Here is a 20,054-nt window from a genome sequence, read left to right on the forward strand (position 1 = left end):
TTGACCATTCTTCCTCACGAAGGTGGAGCCAGGCTTTCCACGGAGGTGCGGGATGAGGGGCTGCATTGAAGCAAGAGAGGTTCAGAGTGGATATCAGAGAAACTTCTTCCCCTGGAGGGCTGTCAGGCAGTGGGACAGGTTGCCCACGGTGCAGGTTCTCTGTACCTGAATGGTTCAAGCCCTGAGCAACCTCCTCATCCCCATTCTTTGAGCAGGAGGTTAGACAGGAGACCCTTGGAGGTTACTTCCCACTTGTATTACTCTCTGATCCTCTAATGAGCTTTGTCTTTTCCATGCCTTCTACTTACGGGACAAGACATTACACCCGTTACGGAATACAGGTGATGTAGTTTTTCTCAGGGAATGTTTTCTAACTGTAGCCACAATTAGTTGTAGAAGCAGGCTCTGAGGGGCACTGTATCTCTTTCTTTGCTAGTTTTTAAGAACAGGTTACAAAAGCCATCTGTCCAAAATACTTGATCTGTATCTATATACTATAGATCTATACTTGATCTATCTGTATACTATAGATGTGAGGGGCTGAATTTCATTGCTTCCCGTCACACTCCAGATTTCTCTCTTCCAAGGTGATCTTCAGTTAGGCTAGTGGACTTCTCACAACACCTAACATACACGTCCAAAAATCATCACTGCAAGCCCGTCAAAACATTAATTCCCTCAAAGCCAGAAGCCATTAGCGTTTTTCTGCCCTCAGCAGCTCTTCCATGCCTGCCTTGCCAACAGGGTTGGGACCTGCGGGATGATCCCAGACTCTCTTCTTCTGACACAGAGAACCTCAGCAGACCTTTTTGTCTTGCCTTTTGTTTTGGATCAGAATCAGGCTGCCCACCTGTGTGTTTTCAGGTCAGCACCGCATTGGGCAGACTACCAAAACATACATGTTTCTAAGTAATTCCTAGATTTTTTTTTTTTTTCAGAAAGTCTACGCCTGGACTTGCTCTGTCAATATACTTGAAGAGTGCTGCCTGGTGGGAGTGACTCAGATCCAGACAGCTGAGATATGAGATGGAGTGATTTTCATTCACACCTTCCATCTTAGGACCACTGTATTTTTGTTTGTTTGTTTTGTTTTGTTCTCCACCCATCAGCTTCCCTGACATAAACACTCTCCCTCTTCCTGTGTCCCGACCACACTGGCCCACTGTCATCTGCAGGGGAGATAATGGGATGCCCTGGGTGAAGAAAAGAACAGAGAGTACAAAACATCCTTAATTAGGCCATGGGATATTTAATCCGTTTTGCTTTGGCAAACATCGAAACAGGCAATAGCCACGCTGGTATCTGGCACTATCCTGCAGTGAGAGGTACTGAGGAAGGAATAGGCTTAAGGACTGTTTTGAAAAATCTCAGGACACCCCTTTAGATTTGAGATTTTATTTCTTGCTGTGGTGGCAGCAGAGAACAGTAGGGTCTCCGACAGCCCCTTTCAGAGTGATGAGGAAGGGCAGAGAAAGCAGTGACCCTCTGCAGGTCGGTGATTGGTGCTGAGGGCACAAGAGGAGTCATGGCTTGAAGTTTTCTCCCCCTCCAACAAGGGTCCTTTCCCATCTTGCTACTTATCCTCGAGGAAGGTGCACACCTGGAGGAGATCTGAAAAGGGAAAGGATGGGGAGAAGTTAATATCCTGCCTTTAAATGCTCCCACCCCACCAGCACACACCCAGCCATGCCAACAACTTCATCACGTGGAAAATACATTCAGTGTGCCACAAAAACTGTGTATTAACCACAGATCACGCTGCCCGCACTCTGCCGGGACAGGGTAGATTCTTTTCACTGTTTCTCAAAGTCTCTATTTTCTAAAAGTGAGTAAAAATCTTTGATTCCCGTTGATGCCAGAGCAGCAGATTTCAAGTCTGTTTTCAGTTCATCCAAGGAACTTTGAGGAAAGTATACTGGCTTCTTTATCAGTTATCCTCATTTTGCTTTAAAAAATTAATTAGACATCTGCAAAAGTAACTGTCCGTGCCTGCAAGGCTAAAAACTGCAATTCACAGACTTTTTCCTGGGGCCGTTACAGTTACCTGATGGATTGCAGGTGTTGAGGCTGGCAACTGAAGTATAGTATTGATCTCCGAGGAATTCCTTGTACGTTATTCCATCGCGGAGTTTGACCAGGCACTTGGTCAAGTCTTTAAACAGAAGGTCCTTGGTTTCAGACTCAAACATCTTGAACCTGTCTGTCGCGATTCCTTTTGGTCCAAACAGTTTCTGAAATAAAGGCACAAAGCAAATATGAACATTTTCAGTGTAAAATCAATCAGAGGTGGTTTAACCTCGATACATTTACACCGGCAGCTGTAAGACCATGTAAGTAAGAGCTATAAGAAAGGCACTTGCAAGGGCAGGCATAGCCCAAGAAGGAGGCGATAATCTCCTGTCACACAAGTATAGCGTGACAACAGCAACCACTGTGATCCGGCTTTTACCTAAAGGGGTATTTGCTAAGGTGGCAGAGGAGAAAGGGTGTTTCGGAAGGGATGGAGGAAGGGGGAGGCTAAAGGACAAGGTTGTCACCCCACAGCGGTAAGTTAAAATCTTCCGCGTAGAGCTGACTCAGTGAAACTCTGAGTTCTAAAAATGCAAACATGCCACGTAAAAACCGCCCCAAGATATTCCTTCCGCTGTCAGTACTACTAACCTCTTGACTCTCCAGCAGCTCACGAACTTTTTTTGCGCTCTCGGGACGCGTGATCACAGCATGGGTAGGAACTTTAGCCAGGTTGCAGCGCCTGTAATCCATGATATTTGCCCGTCGCCCGTCAGTGCACAGCAACTCAAACTGGTCCATTTTCAGATTTCTGGCCCAGTCTTCTCCATTTTTGCCTTTCGAGAGAATTGGTTTGGAGATTCAGAGATCTTGTGGAGCAGAAGAACATCAGCCTCACAACCTCTAAAGCAAGGCATTTGTCCCTGCCTGAATGTGCGCTGGCACTTGGAGACTTGGCAGGTACAAAGGAGGCTGGAAGTAAAACTTAGGGCTTAGTCAGACTCTCTGAGCAAGCTGGGAGATTTCCTTACATCTCCTTCCTTATATTTTTTTCCCAAATGCTTGGAAAACTTCAGCTGCTGCTTTCAGAGATGTAAACTGAACTTTTAATTTAATTAAATACATAATATTTTTTTTTTTGTTGCTTTAACCACAGGACTCTGTGGTTAAGGGACCACCTGAATAATTGTGTAGCTGAAATTAGATTATAATTAGCAGGGAAGCGTCTCTGCAGAAATGCCTGGGAAGAGCCACCCTGGGCAGAGGGCACGTGCTGACACTTGAACTCTGCTCCTCCTGCGGGAGGGCTGAGATTGTCAGGACGAGCAGGTAAAGTTTCCTATCGCCTTCTGCACTGGGAACAAAAATAATGCAGATAGAGGAAGGCAGCCCTGGCAAATCCTACAGGAGAGATAGGGAGGCACTCTTTATCAGGGAGTGTAGTGAGAGGGCAAGGGGTAATGGGTATAAGCTGAAAGAGGGCAGATTTAGACTAGACATTAGGAAGAAATTTTTCACTATGCGGGTGGTGAGGCAGTGGCCCAGGGTGCCCAGAGAAGCTGTGGATGCCCCATCCCTGGAGGGGTTCAAGGCCAGGCTGGATGAGGCTTTGAGCAACCTGGGCTAGTGGGAGGTGTCCCTGCCCATGGCAGGGGGGGGAACTGGATGGGCTTTAAGGTCCCTTCCAACCCAAACCCTTCTGTGATTCTGTGATTCTAAGTCCTGTGCAACAGAATAACCACGTACCATCAGTGTTTTCCTGGACGATTGAATGCTTAATAAAGGCCACATCCCCCCGCTCGACCAGACACCTGGGAAGTACAAAAAAAGGCAAGTGATGTGGGTGCTTGACTCCTGGCCCTTTCCTGCAGATTTGATTCCAACCTATGTCTTATTTTGTAAAAATATTTTCCAAGGACAGCCAGGTCTAGGAGCACTGCCATGAATATTTTAAGGATATCTGAAACACAATCTTTTAACACATTCTGGAAAAAAAAACGCATGTGCCCTTCTCACGTGATAAGTAGCTGATTGATTTTATTGTCAGAAAGCAGCAGTTTGGCCCGGTTCAGAATTCACTTTGCTTTCTGCGATGCCTGCCTGCGCGTGCTGATAGCTTTGTAGAACCACGAACTTGCACCGAAAGGACTGCAAACCCTGAAGCTGGGTCTCTTTGCTATGAGATGTAAATGAAACAAGACCCATTCTCTTTTTAAATTCGGGCCCAGTATGAATTCCTTAGACTTGAGCGGGTACGGAGGAGGTGGTGCCAGGGCTGACCTCCTCTCTCTGCACTTTTCAGAGGACGGCTCATTTGAAGGAACATTCTTAATGGGGAGTGCCCAGTGACAGCTTTGTTGGTGGGTCCCCACCTTTTAACACTCCCTATTTGTGTTAAAACCATAGCGCCGCTGCCATTGTAGGAGGTCTGTGTCTCTCCAAGTTTGCCTGGAGGAACCAGGGCATTAATTTTACAGTACGGGAACATTTTGCATCATTTTGCAGGACGCCACATCAAGAAAAAAATATATAGTGTATGTAGAATATTCCAGACACATATACCTTCGGCAGTGTGATGGAGAAAAAGAAAAGGTCAGCAACTTCGCATCGACGTGAGGCTGTACTCCACACCTGAGCTGCCTGCTCTAGGATTAGCTGCTCTTGAGAGCAGGCTGAGAGTTTCCCCCACCTACCGGAAAGCTCCAGTGTATCCGTAGTATTTCTCGTGGCTGTTGGCGACGCACTTCTCTGGTGGGACCCCCCCTGAGCCCCTGCAGAGCTGGCAGAGGCGGGAGTTGGGAGGAGAGCCGGGAGCACAGCCCTCGCTGAAGTATTCATCTGAAGGTGGAAATAAGAAAAAAAAAAATAAATCACTTTTCCTGCACTGAAAATATTGGAGTTTCTTTGAAACCTTTTTAAACCTCCTTTTTAAACCTCCTCATTCTACATTTGTCTTAGGGGTCATGGGGAGCTGGACATGGGCTGGGAGAAGGAGCATGCTTCAGTGGAGAGCAAATAGCATGCATCCAGTTTTCACCAGGAAACTTGTTTCTCCTTATTCTTGGTAGTGAAGCAGGGCTTAAGGCTCAATTGTGCTAGGCACTATCTTGGCATAAAAAGAAGAGTGGTTTTGCTGCAAACTGTTCCCGCAGAGCCAGCCCAAGCCTCCTGAGCCTTTCCAGCTCAGCAGAGTCACTTTGGCAGCAGTGCCAGAGCTCTGGGGGAAGAAGGGACAGGGCAGGAGGATGGAGAGGCTGATTCTAAAACTTACTAACACTGGGATCTTCTTGCAGTTAGAGATTTCCTTTTAATAATTACGTGCTTAATTTGCCTTGGTCGGACAATATTTCCAAATTCTTTTTGTCGGACTGTAATTCTCACCGCCTGAAAGTTGGATGGAGAAGTTGATCTTCTGAACAATCTGAAGTCAATGCAGACTTTCACTCCCTTTTTCTCAGGCAGTCAGATCAGTCCCTTTAAGTTTCTCGAACACAGATCAGCCTCTGTCCCCTGTTCTCAGCCCTTCCCTTCTGAGATCCATAAACCCATCTTTTACCCCGACTCTGCACCCCTGTACCCAGGGCAGCCTGTGTTCCCTTTTCGGGAATACCTTTTGGGCTGCTGCAAAGGGAAGGGGAGAACTGTGAAAAAGAAAGCCAAGCCCCCCAAAGCAGCTTATGTGCTGTATATCTTACCCTGAAACAGTCACCAACACCCCAAAACTTCATTCAAGGAAACCTTAAACAACAGAATCTTCTCAGTTTCCCACCTCCAGGTGTGAATCTTTGAGGCACAAGAAACTTGGAAGCTCAGATGAAGGATGGGAAAACATTTTTGCAAGCAGATTCCCAGCTTGGATAAATGGATGCAGAACTGGACTCACCGAAGCTGCAGTTCCCCGTCCTCTTGTGAATCAAGCCCATAGGGATGTTCCAGCCAGCGGTTCTCCCGACGGCAGTGTGGCACGACTTCTTGCCCTGCAGATTGTTCCATGTGATGTCGCTGTCAGATTTCTTCACAACAGCCACAGCGAAGTAGGATTCTTTCAGAAGATAAAATTGAGGAGAATTAAGGACTGACCGGAGGATCCCACTGTGTACCCTTAAGAGAGCATTGGCTCCACTTGGGAGAGGGCACCTACAAACAGTGAAGCAGAAATACTTTGCACTTATAAATGATTTGCTACGCAGCGCAGCAACAACAGAAGAATTTGCAGATGTGATGCATCTGCTCCCACCGTGCTCCTGGGAAATTATTATCCCTGACATTCCCCCCCCCCCAAAAAAAACAAAACACCTCTGACACTTGGGTATGCGAGAAGGCAAGATGTATGCAATGATTTCTTATCCCCTCTTTAGGAAAGGACAAAAGCCTTCCCTCCTTTTCCTCTTCCCATTTCTATAAAGAACAATTTCTTCATGCTACAGCCTAGACCCTCTTTTCCTGTTCACACCTTTACGGTGTGACCATGCTCCAGCACCAGCAACTAGGCACAAATCTGTGCCGCTGCCGTATGCTTTGTCTTGATATCCACATGCAGACCCAGACTTTCCATCTGACTACTAAATTTGGCTCCCAAATTTTTAATATCTGCATTGGATGCAGTGGCTCTTTGCATGGAGACTGGCCATTTATTCTCCATTCATGACTGCACTGATATTTTTCTACTTATTCCTCAGGACTGTTTGCTGTCCCTCTATTGGCAGTAATTACCTGGTTCTCCTTCTGCTTTGCTGCATTGACCATCATCTGAGAGGGGAAAAGAAGAAGATATTAGATAAAAGATATGGGAAATACAAAAAAGGATTGAGCTCACTTATTTCTGGAGAAACAAAGTGACCATTTCAGGTAACACCTCGTGCAGCGACAGAACAGAGCACGGCTTCCATCTGCTCCTCTGAGCTAACACAACTAATTTTACCAAGACGGGTGCTAAAGGACAGGGACATAATGATTAAAACAAAGAAGATGGGAGCTGGAGGTCATTGTGTTTCTGCCTGTCGAAGCCCACTCTCCCAGGGCTGTTGGCAAGGTGAGGCGTGCAGCGGTGAGCAGCACTGGTGAGAGCATCGAGCGTTTTCTGCAGGATGCTCAGGCTGCTGTCTAGATTTCTGAATAAAACCAGGACATTTGTACCAGCCCATTTCCCACCACCGGGACCCAGAGGAGTGTGCTTACCCTCATAGCTTTCTCCCATCACTGGCACCAAGCCGCACACGCCAGCAGTGTAGACAAAACCTCCGTCTACGCTGATAGCATCCGCTTCACCTTTCTGCAATGAGAACGGCGCGACGATAAAACGATGCCTTATGTCTCCAGAGCAGGGCTTTTCAGAAATCAGATTATAAAAGAAGCCTTCGAGGAAAGGCTCAGGGCTACGGGGACCTGAGAGGCCACCCCTTAGCCTACAGACAGGCAAGGTCTCGCTGGTACCAACAGAGGGAGTTTTGAAATTATCGCTCCTGCGCGCTTGTAACCACCCCCAGCGGCAGCTCTCCTCCCCAGACTCTCACTGGCTCAGGCATGTGTCTCTCCTAGCCTGATTCTCTGCCAAACAGATTGCCTTTTCTCACCTGTCCTCTCAAGTTTGCATTTTGTGCTGTCTTCACGATACTGTCCCAGCCCTCTGAGCTACCACCAGTATCCTCAGCTACGCTACGGAACTCCTCCTCTTCTGAGCGGGCGACTGTTCTTCTCTGCATTTTACAAAATTTGTATTTTGCCTTCCTTTTCCAAATAAAAAGTTGCTTCACGCCAGAAAAAGTGCTTTTTTATTTAGGAAACCTCCAAAAATAAAACTATCCAATACATTTTTTATAAAAAGGTTAATCGGTGAAAAACTAGCCAAGCCTTTTCCCTGCGATGAGGTTGCGTTCTGCACACTGCTATTTCTCATGAAGCTCTTGATATTTTATTTTAAAACCTACCCCATCTGCGCCCCATCTATTCCCAAGCTGAAAGAAGCAAAGCTGCTCTCTGAACGATTAACAAGGAGAAGGAAAGGGGGGAAAAAAAACCCAAACCAAAACATACCATGATCTTAATAATACAGTCCTTGGTGTTTTCCCCCACGGTGCACTCCACTTCCCCGTTGCTGACCACACTCCAGAGGTCACACTTGCTCTTCTCATTCCTGCCTACAGCACACCACCGTGTCTTGTTTTCTCTGCGGCTGGAACTCAACTGATCTGCAAAACCAGCAGAGGAAAAAAACAAAAGGGTAAGCACAGAGCCCTGCTGAAGGAGAAGGCTGCAAACAGCCTACTTTCTGCGTGCGTGGGACTCAGCCATGAAACCATCTGGACACACCAAGCTGCTGCTGCCCAGTGCAAGTTCTTGTTTAAAAAGCCCTGAGCCGGCGTTAACAAAAAGGATGATTCTTAAGCTGCAGGTTGCTTGAAAATCAACTTACGGGTCAGCATGGAAAGTTTCTGCATGACACAAGCTGTTCATGCAGAGTCATGTTAAGTAAAACGTCGCAACCACGAAACCATTGTGCGTTATGAGTGCTTGGTATTGCTGCCTGTAATATATTCAGCATTTCTCCAGACCTCACAGCCCAGACAACCAGACTGAGATGGAAAAATACAACCGAGTGATGTTTCTGTGAAGTGGCAGTTGAATAATCTGGTTTGATGCTATGTGAAGTCCATGTACCCCCTTCCATAAATGCCATAGCAGCTGAGATCCCTGAGCAACTCTACGTTTGAATTGGGTTGCAGAGGGCATTTGCAGCACGTTTGACTCTCAGAAAGCCAGCTAGGACATCAGTAAATGCTTGATGGGTCTAGATGGAAATAAAGGACACTGTTTCCCTCAAGTGACCGATACCGGACCTGGTCTGCTGGGATATTCCTTCCACTTATGTCACAGAAATGGCTTTTCTAAACAGCAGTTTTGACCATACCCAAACCCTACCCCCAGCTGAATAACTGTGGGCAATTGTTATTGTAATCATGGTGAAGGGACGAGGGGTGGAGTGTGTGTAAATTTTCCACTTTTGCGGGTGTAGTGATGATGTTATTTTGACTTTGGTATCAACAAATGACTTTTTGTTGATAGAAGTGAAGTTTGTGAAGATCATGTGATTTTAATTATAATACCTTTAATGGGAAATATTTTGTAGAGAATACTGTCTATGTTTGAAAAAATAATGTTCCTTTTGCCCAGATGTGTTTGCTGATCCCATCTCTTCAACACAGCTCATGCTGCCATTAATGTTTCATGTCCTGCCTACCTTTCTGAAGGCTCTGGATGGCACTGTAATACTCATAGCCCAGATAGAGCTGAGTATCCATCAGCGATGGGATTCGCTTCAGCTGTATAGCAGAGTCTTTGAACAGCAAGTCTTTGAGGCCTGGGTCCTTCTTGCCAGGTGGCCCAAAGAGCTGGAAGGCACCAGTTGTGCCCACGCCAAATTTTTCCTGCCGTGAGGGAAAAATAATCAGCAAATGACCACACCAAAGCTCTTGGAAAGCTGGAGAGAGTGAGCAAAGCCAGAGAACAGAAGAGGGGATGCTAGGGGAAGGAAAGGAGAGCTTGACGATACCTGTGCTTTTGAGAGAAAGTTCCAGATGTCATCAGCCTTGCTGTCATCTCGAGCCACAACGGCATGAGCAGGCACCCTGGCCCAGTGACAGGCTTTATAGTTGTCCACGGGCTGACGGCTGCCATCCAGACACAGAAGCTCGTACTCATCTTTCTCCTCCAGAGCATTTTCTGGAGGAAGGGAAGAACCATGAGTTGCATCACCACAAAAATAGACAGAAAAGAGCCAGTCTGGGGCAGCTTGGTAATGAATTTGTTTCTACTGAAGCTCAGGGGAGAATTCTTTGCAGAAGACAGGTTGGACGCACTCCCTTTGCGATGGTAATGGGGTTGTTGTGGTCATACGAAGGCAATGCAGAAAGGAGAATACATGTGACTGTGAAAGAGATTATCTCTGCCTCTCTCATAGCTAACCCAACAGTAAGAGGATTTATGCAGCATTAGTGCCTAGACATGTAGATGCATACAAATGGCTACAAATACAAATGGATTTACAAACACCAGACAGAAGGACTGAACAGATCTGGAGCCACCCAGGGTCTGTGAAGGCCAGTAGGTAGCCAATGTCAAGGCTGAGAACAGAGCCCCCTTCTGAGATCACAGGGGTACAGGAGAATTCAGGTGGGAAGGGACCTCTGAAGATTGCTGGTCCCAAGCCCCTGCTCAGAGGATCTTGAAAACCTTTAAGGATGGCGAGTACACAGGTGTCCTGGGCAACCTGTCCCGCTACTTGACTGCCCTCAAGGGGAAAAGATTTCCCCTTGTATCTGGTCCAAACTTCTCTTGTTTCAGTTTATGATTGTTGTTTCTTGTCTTTCCACTGTCCACCTCCATAAAGTCTTGGTTCCACCTTCTGGCTAGCCTCCTTGCAGGTACAGGCTGTTCTGAGGTCTCCCCAAAGCCATCTCTTCCCCAGGCTGATCAAGCCCATCCTGCTGAGCATCTCCTCACAGCACAAGCGTCCCTGCCCCATGACCACCTTGGTGGCCCTCCTCTGAGCTCATCTCAGGTCCAGGGTGTGCCAGGCTATCTTCTGTCTCTGAGAAGTGCAGAGTTAGTGAACCCTTGCTGTGGGCTGAATTCCTTACAAAATCGCTCCCAGAGGCATGGGTGAGCATCGTTACCTACACCATTGCTCACCCTGCATTTGCTGTGATAACATTCCAGCTGGCGCTGAGTTATGGCACCAACGATAATAGCAATGAATGTAAATAAAGCATGTTTTCCTTCTTCGAAGAAGAACCTCAAATAAGAAAAAGTGGACCCCAACATAGTCATATTTCTCAAAAACAAGGATGAGTCAGTCCACAATGTGCAAAATGTGTTTCTAGAAATGGAAGGAGAAGAGGTTTAGGGCAAACCTGGAGAGGAATGGAAGTCTGCACGGTGTAGACTAATTGCAGAATGGAGTGGCAGCGAAGGGTTGGACGAGAAAGGAGAGAAACAAGTGATCTTGCAGGCCTACCTTGAACAGTTGTGTGTTTCACAAAAGCCACATCTCCTTTTCCGTCTTTCAGACAGCTGTAGGTGGGAGGAAGAGAAGAGGTGTTAAATAAACAGACATTGGAGCTCCCTGTCTCCTGTTCGAGCAAATTCCTTCAGCACGAACTGCCACCATAGAGCCATGATCTTCCCCTAGAAAACCTATGCTGGCAGGGAAGAAAATGTAATGGCAGAGAAGTCATACTAATGCTAAGTATTCTTAAGTCTGTGAAAAACCATACAACCCAGCTGCCTCTCTCATCTCCTGCTAGCTGCCTTCCAGTTATTGCTAATTGGACCTTTAATTACCAGCACTCCCAGTTACTCTATTAATTCAGTCTCCACAGGACCCCCCGACTACAACACAGCCCTGCCTGGTATAACTAAAACTTGCATGTGTCAGGGCTAGAATATTTCCCCAAAGGAAAAGTAACTTTCACTCACTGAAAAGCTCCAGAATATCCAGAATAAGGTCCTGTGCGGGAGCATTTGTTTTTGGAGTCCCCCTTGCACTGGCGGCAGAGTTTTTGTTCAGTGGTGGCACCAGGCACGCAGCTGGCAGTGAAAAAATTGGCTACCGCTGTGGATGGGAAAGAAGCAATAGTTAGGCTAAAATTCACTTTTACAAGTACATGGAAAGGAGGGGATTGCACAAAAAACGTCAATGACTTGACTACTCTGTGAGCCACCTCTGGACCTCTGTGGAAGATCCGACAGCATTGCTTTCACCATACCACCGTCCCCGGCGTAACACCCGCCCATTTATCTTGCTGTTTCCCACCTCACCTTGTTCAATGGAGCCTGAGTCTTTGCCATCCCACTTGATGTCTCTCCGGCGGAGAAGTGTCCCAATGGGGATGTTCCAGCCAGCAGACCTGCCCAGGCCCGTGTGGCAGGAGGTCTTGCCCTGCAAGTCATTTATTGTGAAGCCCGTTCCTTTCTTCACAACGGCCACAGCGTAGTAGCTGGTTGTAGAGCCTGCAGTGCAGGAAAGTAATGAAAAAGCAGGACTTATAAACATTTCAAATCCTGCCAAACCCCCAATTTCAGAGAATAAAGTGCTGCGCTTCCAAATAATTTGCAGCTTTGCTTGAACACTCATGGTCTTCCCATTTTCTTAGGGGTAAGCTACACTGCCAGTATTGAACGAATACTGCATTACAACTTGTAATGGTAAGTGGCCTGAAAATACTGTCACATGCAAAATGTTTTGCCACTGGACAGACATTAGACATTCCCATAGTTTTGTAAGGATGCTTCAACAAGTCTTTCTGGCAAATCTTCTTTGGCAAGTCTATTCTCAAATGCTGTTGCCCACTGGAGCATACCTGTAAGCCTTGCAAGACTGAAGTTCCACATTTAGTCTTTAAAATTATACCTAGTCCATCACATGCTGCATATGAATAAAATGACTTTGTTTTAAGGGTGGTAGACACCACAGCCTTCATTTTAATCTCTATTTTCTTAGCTGCCATGCTGGGAACGGCTCTGCTGTGCTGCTTTGATCCTGAATACTGTGTCCAAACAGGCTGAACTCCAGGGCAGAGGTTTAAAAAAGATTTTAGGAGTTTTGGACGTGGTGGGATTGCGTGAGGCAAGGTAGACAAAAATGGAGAAATAGTGTCTGTTCGGCTCACAAGAGAAAGATGGGAGAGATGAAGGACACTGCAGACTGTGAGCAGGGGTGGAGCAACAGAGCTAGTCCTGTCAGAAGGGATTGTGGCCAAGCACTTGTTATGCATCTCTTCTTTTTTTCTGTGCATTGCCTGCACCTCTCGCCTCAGTAATCTCAGCTGGGTGTTCCTCCACAGCCGCTCATGGCAATGCTGTTGCCACTTCAAACTTTTTTTTATTGTCTTGCTGACTGTGCAGGAAGATACACGGGTTATCTGTGTTATCTAGCTCAGTGTTTTACTTGCGTATTCAAGGTCACTTCAAGCAGATCTCTGGGACCAGCCCCATTTTTATGCCATGCTTCAGGATGACCACGATTTCTGCTCGTGGTGCTCTCCTTCCATGGCCACTGCATCATCACAGGACCAGTGACTTTCACCACAGCTAATATCAGAAATGGGCCACTGGCTCTGCCCCTTTCCATTGCAGTGACACAATGGCCATGGGTGATGATTCACATTTTGGTGTAACTGCCCCCACCCCCTTCCCCTCTGGGGTCTGGAAGCCATGGGCAATATCTCGGCCACCCAACAGAAATAATGTGGGAGTTCTGCGTGGAAAGGATGGCCTTTGCGCTATCAGTTTGTGACCACCACTTGGCTTGAAAATATTGCATGAAAACATACCTCCACTTTGCTCGTAGACCTCAGCAACAATGGGCTTCAGCTTGTGGGGGGCAAGGCCTGCCTCAAATACTTGACCACCATCCAAGCTAATGGCATCGGCTTCACCATTCTAAATGACAAAAAGGTTATGGTCAGTAAACAAAGAGCAGAGATGTGTGAGGGAAAATGCTTCCCCAGAGTCTCTCCTGGACCCTTGTGTGTGAGTCCCTCTCTACAGGGAGATCACAGGTAACCCCCAGTGACTCAAAGGAAACGCCAACCTTCTCCAGGCTGCTGAAACATCCTCAGTGCCCAGCACAGCTATTTGCTGCCCACTCACCGAAATGGCTCTTATGCAGTCCAGGTACGTTGCTTTCTGCAGACAAGTCAATGCAAAGTTCTCCTGTTGCATGTGCTCCTTCAGGCTATTGCATTTGTTCTCCTCTGCTGAGGATATTGTGCACCATCTGATGATTGGCTTGGGGAGAGCAGCAAAACACAGAGCTGTAGAAAGAACCAGAAATAAATAGTCTCAGAGAGGCAGAAAGGCACCAGGTGGAGAGGGTCATCATCGCTGTGAATACACGATCTCTGGTTCCCTGCAGTCATGGCCTCAGTGATGGCTGGGTGCACATCATGAAGGAAGGCTGTCTCTTTCTTGCCTGACATGTGCACTTTCAGGAACATCTGGGAGGATCATTTCTGCCCCTGGGTAATGGATGTCCTGCACAGTATTGTGATTCAAGCAGCCTGAGTGCATGGCAACATCCACAGGAGTAGGAAGAATAAATCCAAACACTTCAATAGAAATCAAACTCAAGACAAACTCAGCACAGGACAGACACGGAGCTGCTGGAGCGGGGCCCGAGGAGCCACGGAGATGGGCCGAGGCTGGAGCAGCTCCCGTGCGAGGACAGGCTGAGAGAATTGGGGGTGTGCAGCCTGGAGAAGAGAAGGCTCCGGGGAGACCTTCCAGCAGCTTCCAGTGCTGAAAGGGGGCTACAGGAGAGATGGGGGGGGCTCTGGATCGGGGGTGGAGTGATAGGACAAGGTGGAACGAGATGGTCTTTAAGGTCGCTTCCAACCCAAACCATTCTGTGATTCTATGACTTTACAAAAACAGAGAGGAAGGGCAGTTCACTGAACCAGCGTCTTTGCAAGCAACCCCAGAGGAAGAGCAGCTCTGACCTGGTCAGACCATATTCAGTACGCTGCCACACATGACCTCCTTGGCAGCTGGATGATCTGTTCTATTTGACTGTCTCTTTATATCTCACCTTCTCCCCTACACCCAGTAACAGAGATGGCATACCCCCCCACACTGTCCTCTCTCCTCAGCCTCTCCCAACCAGTAAATGCAGCTGACTGGCTGCCCTGGGACCAAAGCAAAGACCTCAGGTGGACACAGACTCACACCTCCTTCAGCAACCTAACCACCAGAAATGCTGGAAACTTGCAATTAAATTGTGTGGCCATCCCATGCTTCACCTGAACTCTGCCCCTCCCTGGCAGGACGGCCAAGAGGCTGGATGCACATCATGCTCCCACCAAGCCCTTGATGGCACATTTCATTCAAACATCTCCAGATCAACCTGTGCTGTTTCCAGTTTCTCTTTCACCTCTGAAATATTCTATCTTCATTGATTTTTGAGCCATAACCCTGTCGGCAGACACCTCCCCTCCTCCCAGCAGAGGTGCTGAATTTAGCCTTCATTCCTACTGCCATCATCTACGTTTTTCAAGTTTTGGTGGCACAAAGCCACGGTCACCTAAATCTACCACTGGCAACCATCCTGCCCTGGGCAGAGAGGCACGGGGACCTCCCCAGGGAGTCAGCCTGGCTGCACGGGTGAACATCAGGAAGCCAGTGGAAGCCCGAGTGCCATGGCCCCTGCTGCAGAGCTGTTGGGCAGAGGTTTTTGGGTTTTTGGGGGGTTTTTTTTGGACCTCTTGGCTCCTTCTGTGCAGGGGAGGAGGATGGACTCCTCACCATTAATAAGACATCATCATGTGCTTGTACTCAGCAACGGGGCTCGAGGACTTTCCAGTGCCAGCGGCACAGGGAGCACGTCCCACCAGAGGACATTGTCACCACCACACTTTACAGGGGATCAGAAGAGACCCGTTGCCTGCTCCGAGAAGGGGGCCTCTCTTTCCCTTTCCAGGCAGCGGCCCCCAGGTCGGCAATCTGCTTGCCATGGCTACCTGCCCATTGCCTGACAAAACTCTGAGCAGAGAGAGAGGAGAGAAATAATCGCTTCAAGCAGAGCCAGCTCAGCAGCGGCACAATTTAGGCATAACACACAGAGGAACCCGAGCAAAGTGCGGTGGTGGGAGCATGACAGAGCAATGCAGGAGCAGAGGGGGAAGCATGCAGAGTCTTTCATTACGCAGGAGAAGAGGGGGAAGCATGCAGAGTCTTTCATTACATTTAAGCTCTATTTTATTGTCGCTCCCTTCAGGTTTAACCCAACACGCAGGCTTGGCAGGGAGGTTTTGTTCTAGCTTTTCTCCCCGGATGAACGCCTAGCTCCTCTCCCAGCACAGCAGGGTTATTTTTCCCTTCGTCCACAGCAGCAGGAGTGCGGAACCTCTCCTGAGCAATCCCCTCCCCGGCAGTGGGTGCTGAGCATCCCTCCTCCCTGCCAGCCCAGTGCTCAAGCATCCCTCCTCCCTGCCAGCCCAGTGCTCTAGCATCCCTCCTCCCTGCCAGCCCAGTGCTCAAGCATCCCTCCTCCTTGCCAGCCCAGTGCTCAGCAGCTTGCTCTGGGGAGCTGCAGACCTCCCTCCAGCCTCCGTGGGCTGGCCTAAGGAAAAAGCTGATGCCATGAATGCTCAAAACATCGTTCTTGTTGATAGAGATCCACAGCTGCCAAAGCAAGCATCGAGCAGGCGCTCCTTTGCTTTTACGTCCTGGCTTTTACTTAACAGCTGCCAGGATCTGTCAGGGGCTGCAGCTCTACAACAGCCTCATCTAGGGTAAAGCCTGTGGTCAGGGGAGGTTTTGACTCTTCCTTTTCCCCCAAAACTGCTTTCAGCAGATACTTACCCACTATCCCAAAGGACAGCACAGTAGAGAGTATGAGTTTCATACTTGAGCAGGAGTCAGGTGCTGAGGAGGGGGTACAGCAGCCTTGGTCACAGACTGTCCCCTCCTAGTCTGTTATGGCTCTGGAACCGCTTTCTCCCCCTTTTATAGAGGAACAGCCCTGGCTGTGTTTGCAGAAGCAATGACCTAACATTGTTTGTCCTTCCTTGTTTCTCAATAGCTCCTAAATCGCTCCCCTCCCTGGATCAGCCCATTTTTAGGAAGCCTTTCACTTTGGCACTGAACCACTCCGCAGGCAGGAGTCAGAGCAGGGCAAGGTGCTTTGCATTTTACAAGGGGCTTCAGATGGAAAATTCCCAAGTTGTGACATTTGAATTCCCCTGCAGGCTGAAACACCACAGGAGGGGCTATTTTCTTTGTGCTAGCCACCCCCTGCCTTGCCCAGCCTAATCTCAGAAAGTCCCTGCTGGATCCAGCCCCGAGTTTTGCATGTTTGCCAGTAACTGCTGCTGCTGTGCCCATCACCCTTTGGCTTGCATCACCCTGAGTGCCTGCTCATTCCCTTGTGCTTTTGTGGCAATGATGAGGGGGTTGAAAAGCAGTAAATGTTCCTTACACATGATCTGGCAAGCTCCTTGCACAGGCAAGGAAAGTCAACGGCAGCGACCAGGCAGCCAGAAGGAAACATCACACTGCACCTTTGTTAATTTCTCGGGATGAACCTGGGAAGAAATGCTGAGATCAATGCTCACCCTCCTCCCTGCCTCCTCTGCAAAACTTCTCCATCTGATTGTACCACTCCTGGTTTATCTCACTGCAGCCAGGACTATTGGGGCATTTACAAAGGTTTACAAAGGGCCGCCTTCATTTGTGCTGTCCCCAGGCTCGATGTCCCAATGTTGCTGCAAGCTACAAGACCAGCTGCAGGTTGACTTTGGCACATGCACACTAAATGAGAGTCCCTCGACCACACCAGCTAGCCCACAAGCCCTGGCAGCATCCCTAGACTGCAGCTGCTCGGGCTGGTCCACCCGCCATGTTCACCTGACATGAGCTACAAGAGTGCTGTAGAAAGCCCAGTGATGAGGTCCAGCTCTCAGGGCTTGCTCTCAAGAGCACTAACCTCCCTTTGTGATCTTCTGGATCCCCCACACAGGTCCTTCCTCGCCCATAGCCTGCACCCTCCATGCAGCACTGCCATGGGCTTGCCCACAGCAGGCTCCTGGCTGAGGTTGGCTGGAAGCACCCTGGGTTGGATCTCCCATCCCTATTTACTGCAGCGAGTTGCGGCCCTCCAAGGTCTTCCTCCACTGAGTCATGTAGATGCCACTGAAATCCATCCCCAGCTCCCTGTGGGTCCTTGCCTCACTCAAGGCGGCCTTAGGAATATCCCCATCCGTGGGAAGAAGAGGCACAAGGGCTTGCTGGAGGCTGTCCTGCACAGTTCTTCCATAGGTTTTTGTTGATTTGTTCCAAAGTACCTCCTCTAACAGATATCCCAAGAGCCTAGAAATTGCAGCGCCATTGAAAAATCAAAAATATCTGAGTGCATAAATAATGGTGAGAATATTTGGACACCTTGACTCCAAAGCTAAGTAGTTACAATGCTATCCAAAGCAGATAAAGGTATTTTGCCACATGACAGATGAAGGGGAAAGACACAGAAGAAAGTTTGGAAATCATAAAGGATCTGTTCAAGCAACAGAAAAGTAGTTGCTGGAAGAGCCCATGCTACCTTACCTTCTGCACATGGTTCCCAGCCTTTTTTACACGGACCACCCACTGCTCCTCTCTCTCCTCTCAAACCACACCTCCATCCTCAATCTCTGTATCTGCCAAGGGAGTACATCCCACCAAGGAAAGCCTTGGATGGAAAAGACAAAGTATTCTGGGTGGCTACTAGCTGCAAAATGCCTTCCTTTTGGAATCCAGGAGGGACAAACTTCTTGGTGCAACCAACTTCTCCCCCTGACCGTCTATCAGAAAACTCCTTTTCCAAATTTTGTGTTAGAAAATGCACGCTTAGTCACACAGTGGGTCCTCTCTCTCTCTCACTAAACACACACAGATTCCTCTACAAGTTCTAGTTAGATCCATACCTCACTGCCTGGGTGCACAGGTTTGTGCAAAAGGAGAGCTCCTCCCATGCTCGAGTGCATGTATCTGGCTGACTAAGCTGAGATGGAACAGCAGGGGTCAATTCTTCCTAATGCTGGAAATTCTTGTTGTCTTCCAAGGCAAAGGGGCCAATTCTCTGGCTCATACGAGCAGGAGCAGCTTTACCAGAAAGGATAGAGCTAAGCCAGAGCCTCTTGGACTTTTTCCTTGTTATCCAGAAAGCATCATGTCTTCTGTAGTGTATGTCTTCATGAAATGAGCTGAATTATTATTACACATCACAAGTTCGTTGTATTGCAACACTACGGATCCCAGCCATTCTGTTTTCAGAAAGAGGATGCTGCTAAAAATTGCACGAATGATGAAGAAATACAAATTAACACACCCTCTGACCAACCACGGGTCACTGGTGATGCATGAACACATCTGAACCCCAAGAAGAGAACAGGGCTCAGCCCCACATAAAGTAAAATTGAAGGTAAAATAATGCTGCTTATTTCTACATCTCCCTTATTACTGCAAACCACGCTGTGGTTTGTGGTTGAGACGAGGCTGGACTGGAGTTTTAGTCGTGTCCCGAGGAAAGGACAGTTGTTGTAATTGGGCTGGGATAAAGTTAGAGCTGGCACAACCACCTGGGAGAGGGCTTGGCTTTATCGCGGTGCTGGCTGCTCCCCAGGGCAGAGCTCATCCTGGAGCCAATGCAGCTGAACGGAGGCTGGAGCTCAGCTCTGGTGGCATGTGCATGTGGGGAAAATACTGAGTAGAAGAAAAGCTGCAATCAAGGCACCATGCTAACACAGGCATCTCACCCATCTCTTTGGTGCGGTTGTTTCTGTAGAGGTGCTCCTATCCAGCAGCAGAAGCCTCTGGAGCTAATACTGCTACTCCCGGGAGTCACCAGGCTGGCAGTTGTGTGATGAAGACCCAGCCCACCTTGAAATATTATGAAGAAAAATGGAAGGAAAAAAAAAAATGAATTAATAGAACCTTGGGATGGGATGGGCTGAGGGCAGACAACCCACCAGAACTTGTCTATAGAGTTGGCTTGTTTCCCTCTAGAAATGGGAATTTTTGCTTTGTGACTCAGAGAGGGCTGGAGCCTGCCAAGGACATCGGTGTGGTCAACTGCGAAAGCTGGGCTCAAGTTCTTGTCCTGTCCTGGCCCCACAGGTCATATCACAGCAGGTGAAGGCAAGAAGAGCAGCCTGATGGGAGCCCGTTTTCCCAGAGCATCTTCCCTGCTCCTCTCTCAAGAGCCCACGGTGGGATGTGAGACTGAGACTGGCACCGAACTGGCAATGGCACCGGTCTCAAGAGATGGGAGATGGTAATTCTGGGTGATGAATGGATGGAGAGCAGCCCGGCAGAGAAGGACTTGGGGATACTGGTGGGTGACAAATCAGACATGACCCAGCAATGTGCAGCTGCAGCCCAGAAAGCCAACCACATACTGGGTGGCATCACCAGCAGTGTGACCAGCAGGTCGAGGGAGGGGATTGTCACCCTCTGCTCCACTCTGGTGAGCCCCTCCCCCCCGCAGTGCTGCATCCATCTCTGGGGTCCTC

General features: G+C 48.4%; 1 protein-coding gene across 1 annotated transcript; it reads right to left on the reverse strand.

Moving 5' to 3' along the window:
• Positions 1 to 1,379: 1,379 nt before the first annotated feature.
• LOC104461565 (ovotransferrin-like) lies at positions 1,380 to 16,711 on the reverse strand. The gene is made up of 17 exons (XM_010073203.1): positions 16,369 to 16,711; positions 13,660 to 13,823; positions 13,341 to 13,449; positions 11,827 to 12,018; positions 11,485 to 11,620; positions 11,024 to 11,079; positions 9,560 to 9,729; positions 9,248 to 9,434; positions 8,044 to 8,198; positions 7,189 to 7,282; positions 6,724 to 6,759; positions 5,894 to 6,052; positions 4,704 to 4,848; positions 3,757 to 3,821; positions 2,662 to 2,846; positions 2,045 to 2,231; positions 1,380 to 1,611 (listed from the first exon to the last, which is right to left on the reverse strand). The coding sequence occupies exons 1-17, from the start codon at positions 16,409 to 16,411 to the stop codon at positions 1,574 to 1,576; spliced, it is 2,121 nt and encodes a 706-aa protein (XP_010071505.1). The 5' UTR covers positions 16,412 to 16,711; the 3' UTR covers positions 1,380 to 1,573.
• Positions 16,712 to 20,054: the final 3,343 nt, after the last annotated feature.

This window comes from Pterocles gutturalis, unplaced genomic scaffold (assembly GCF_000699245.1).
Source record: "Pterocles gutturalis isolate BGI_N339 unplaced genomic scaffold, ASM69924v1 scaffold23891, whole genome shotgun sequence".
Classification (NCBI taxonomy): Eukaryota; Metazoa; Chordata; class Aves; order Pterocliformes; family Pteroclidae; genus Pterocles; species Pterocles gutturalis.

What these genes read in the sequence shown, in the direction of transcription:
- LOC104461565 (XM_010073203.1), bottom strand. Translation starts at nt 16,411, where the DNA reads ATGAAACTCATACTCTCTACTGTGCTGTCCTTTGGGATAGTGG. An exon ending in GAAACACACAACTGTTCAAG is followed by an intron (nt 9,730 to 11,023) that starts GTAGGCCTGCAA and finishes CCCTTCCTCCAG; the next exon opens with AAAATGCTCTGGAGGAGAAA. An exon ending in ACTGTATTATTAAGATCATG is followed by an intron (nt 7,283 to 8,043) that starts GTATGTTTTGGT and finishes TTCTCATTGCAG; the next exon opens with AAAGGTGAAGCGGATGCTAT.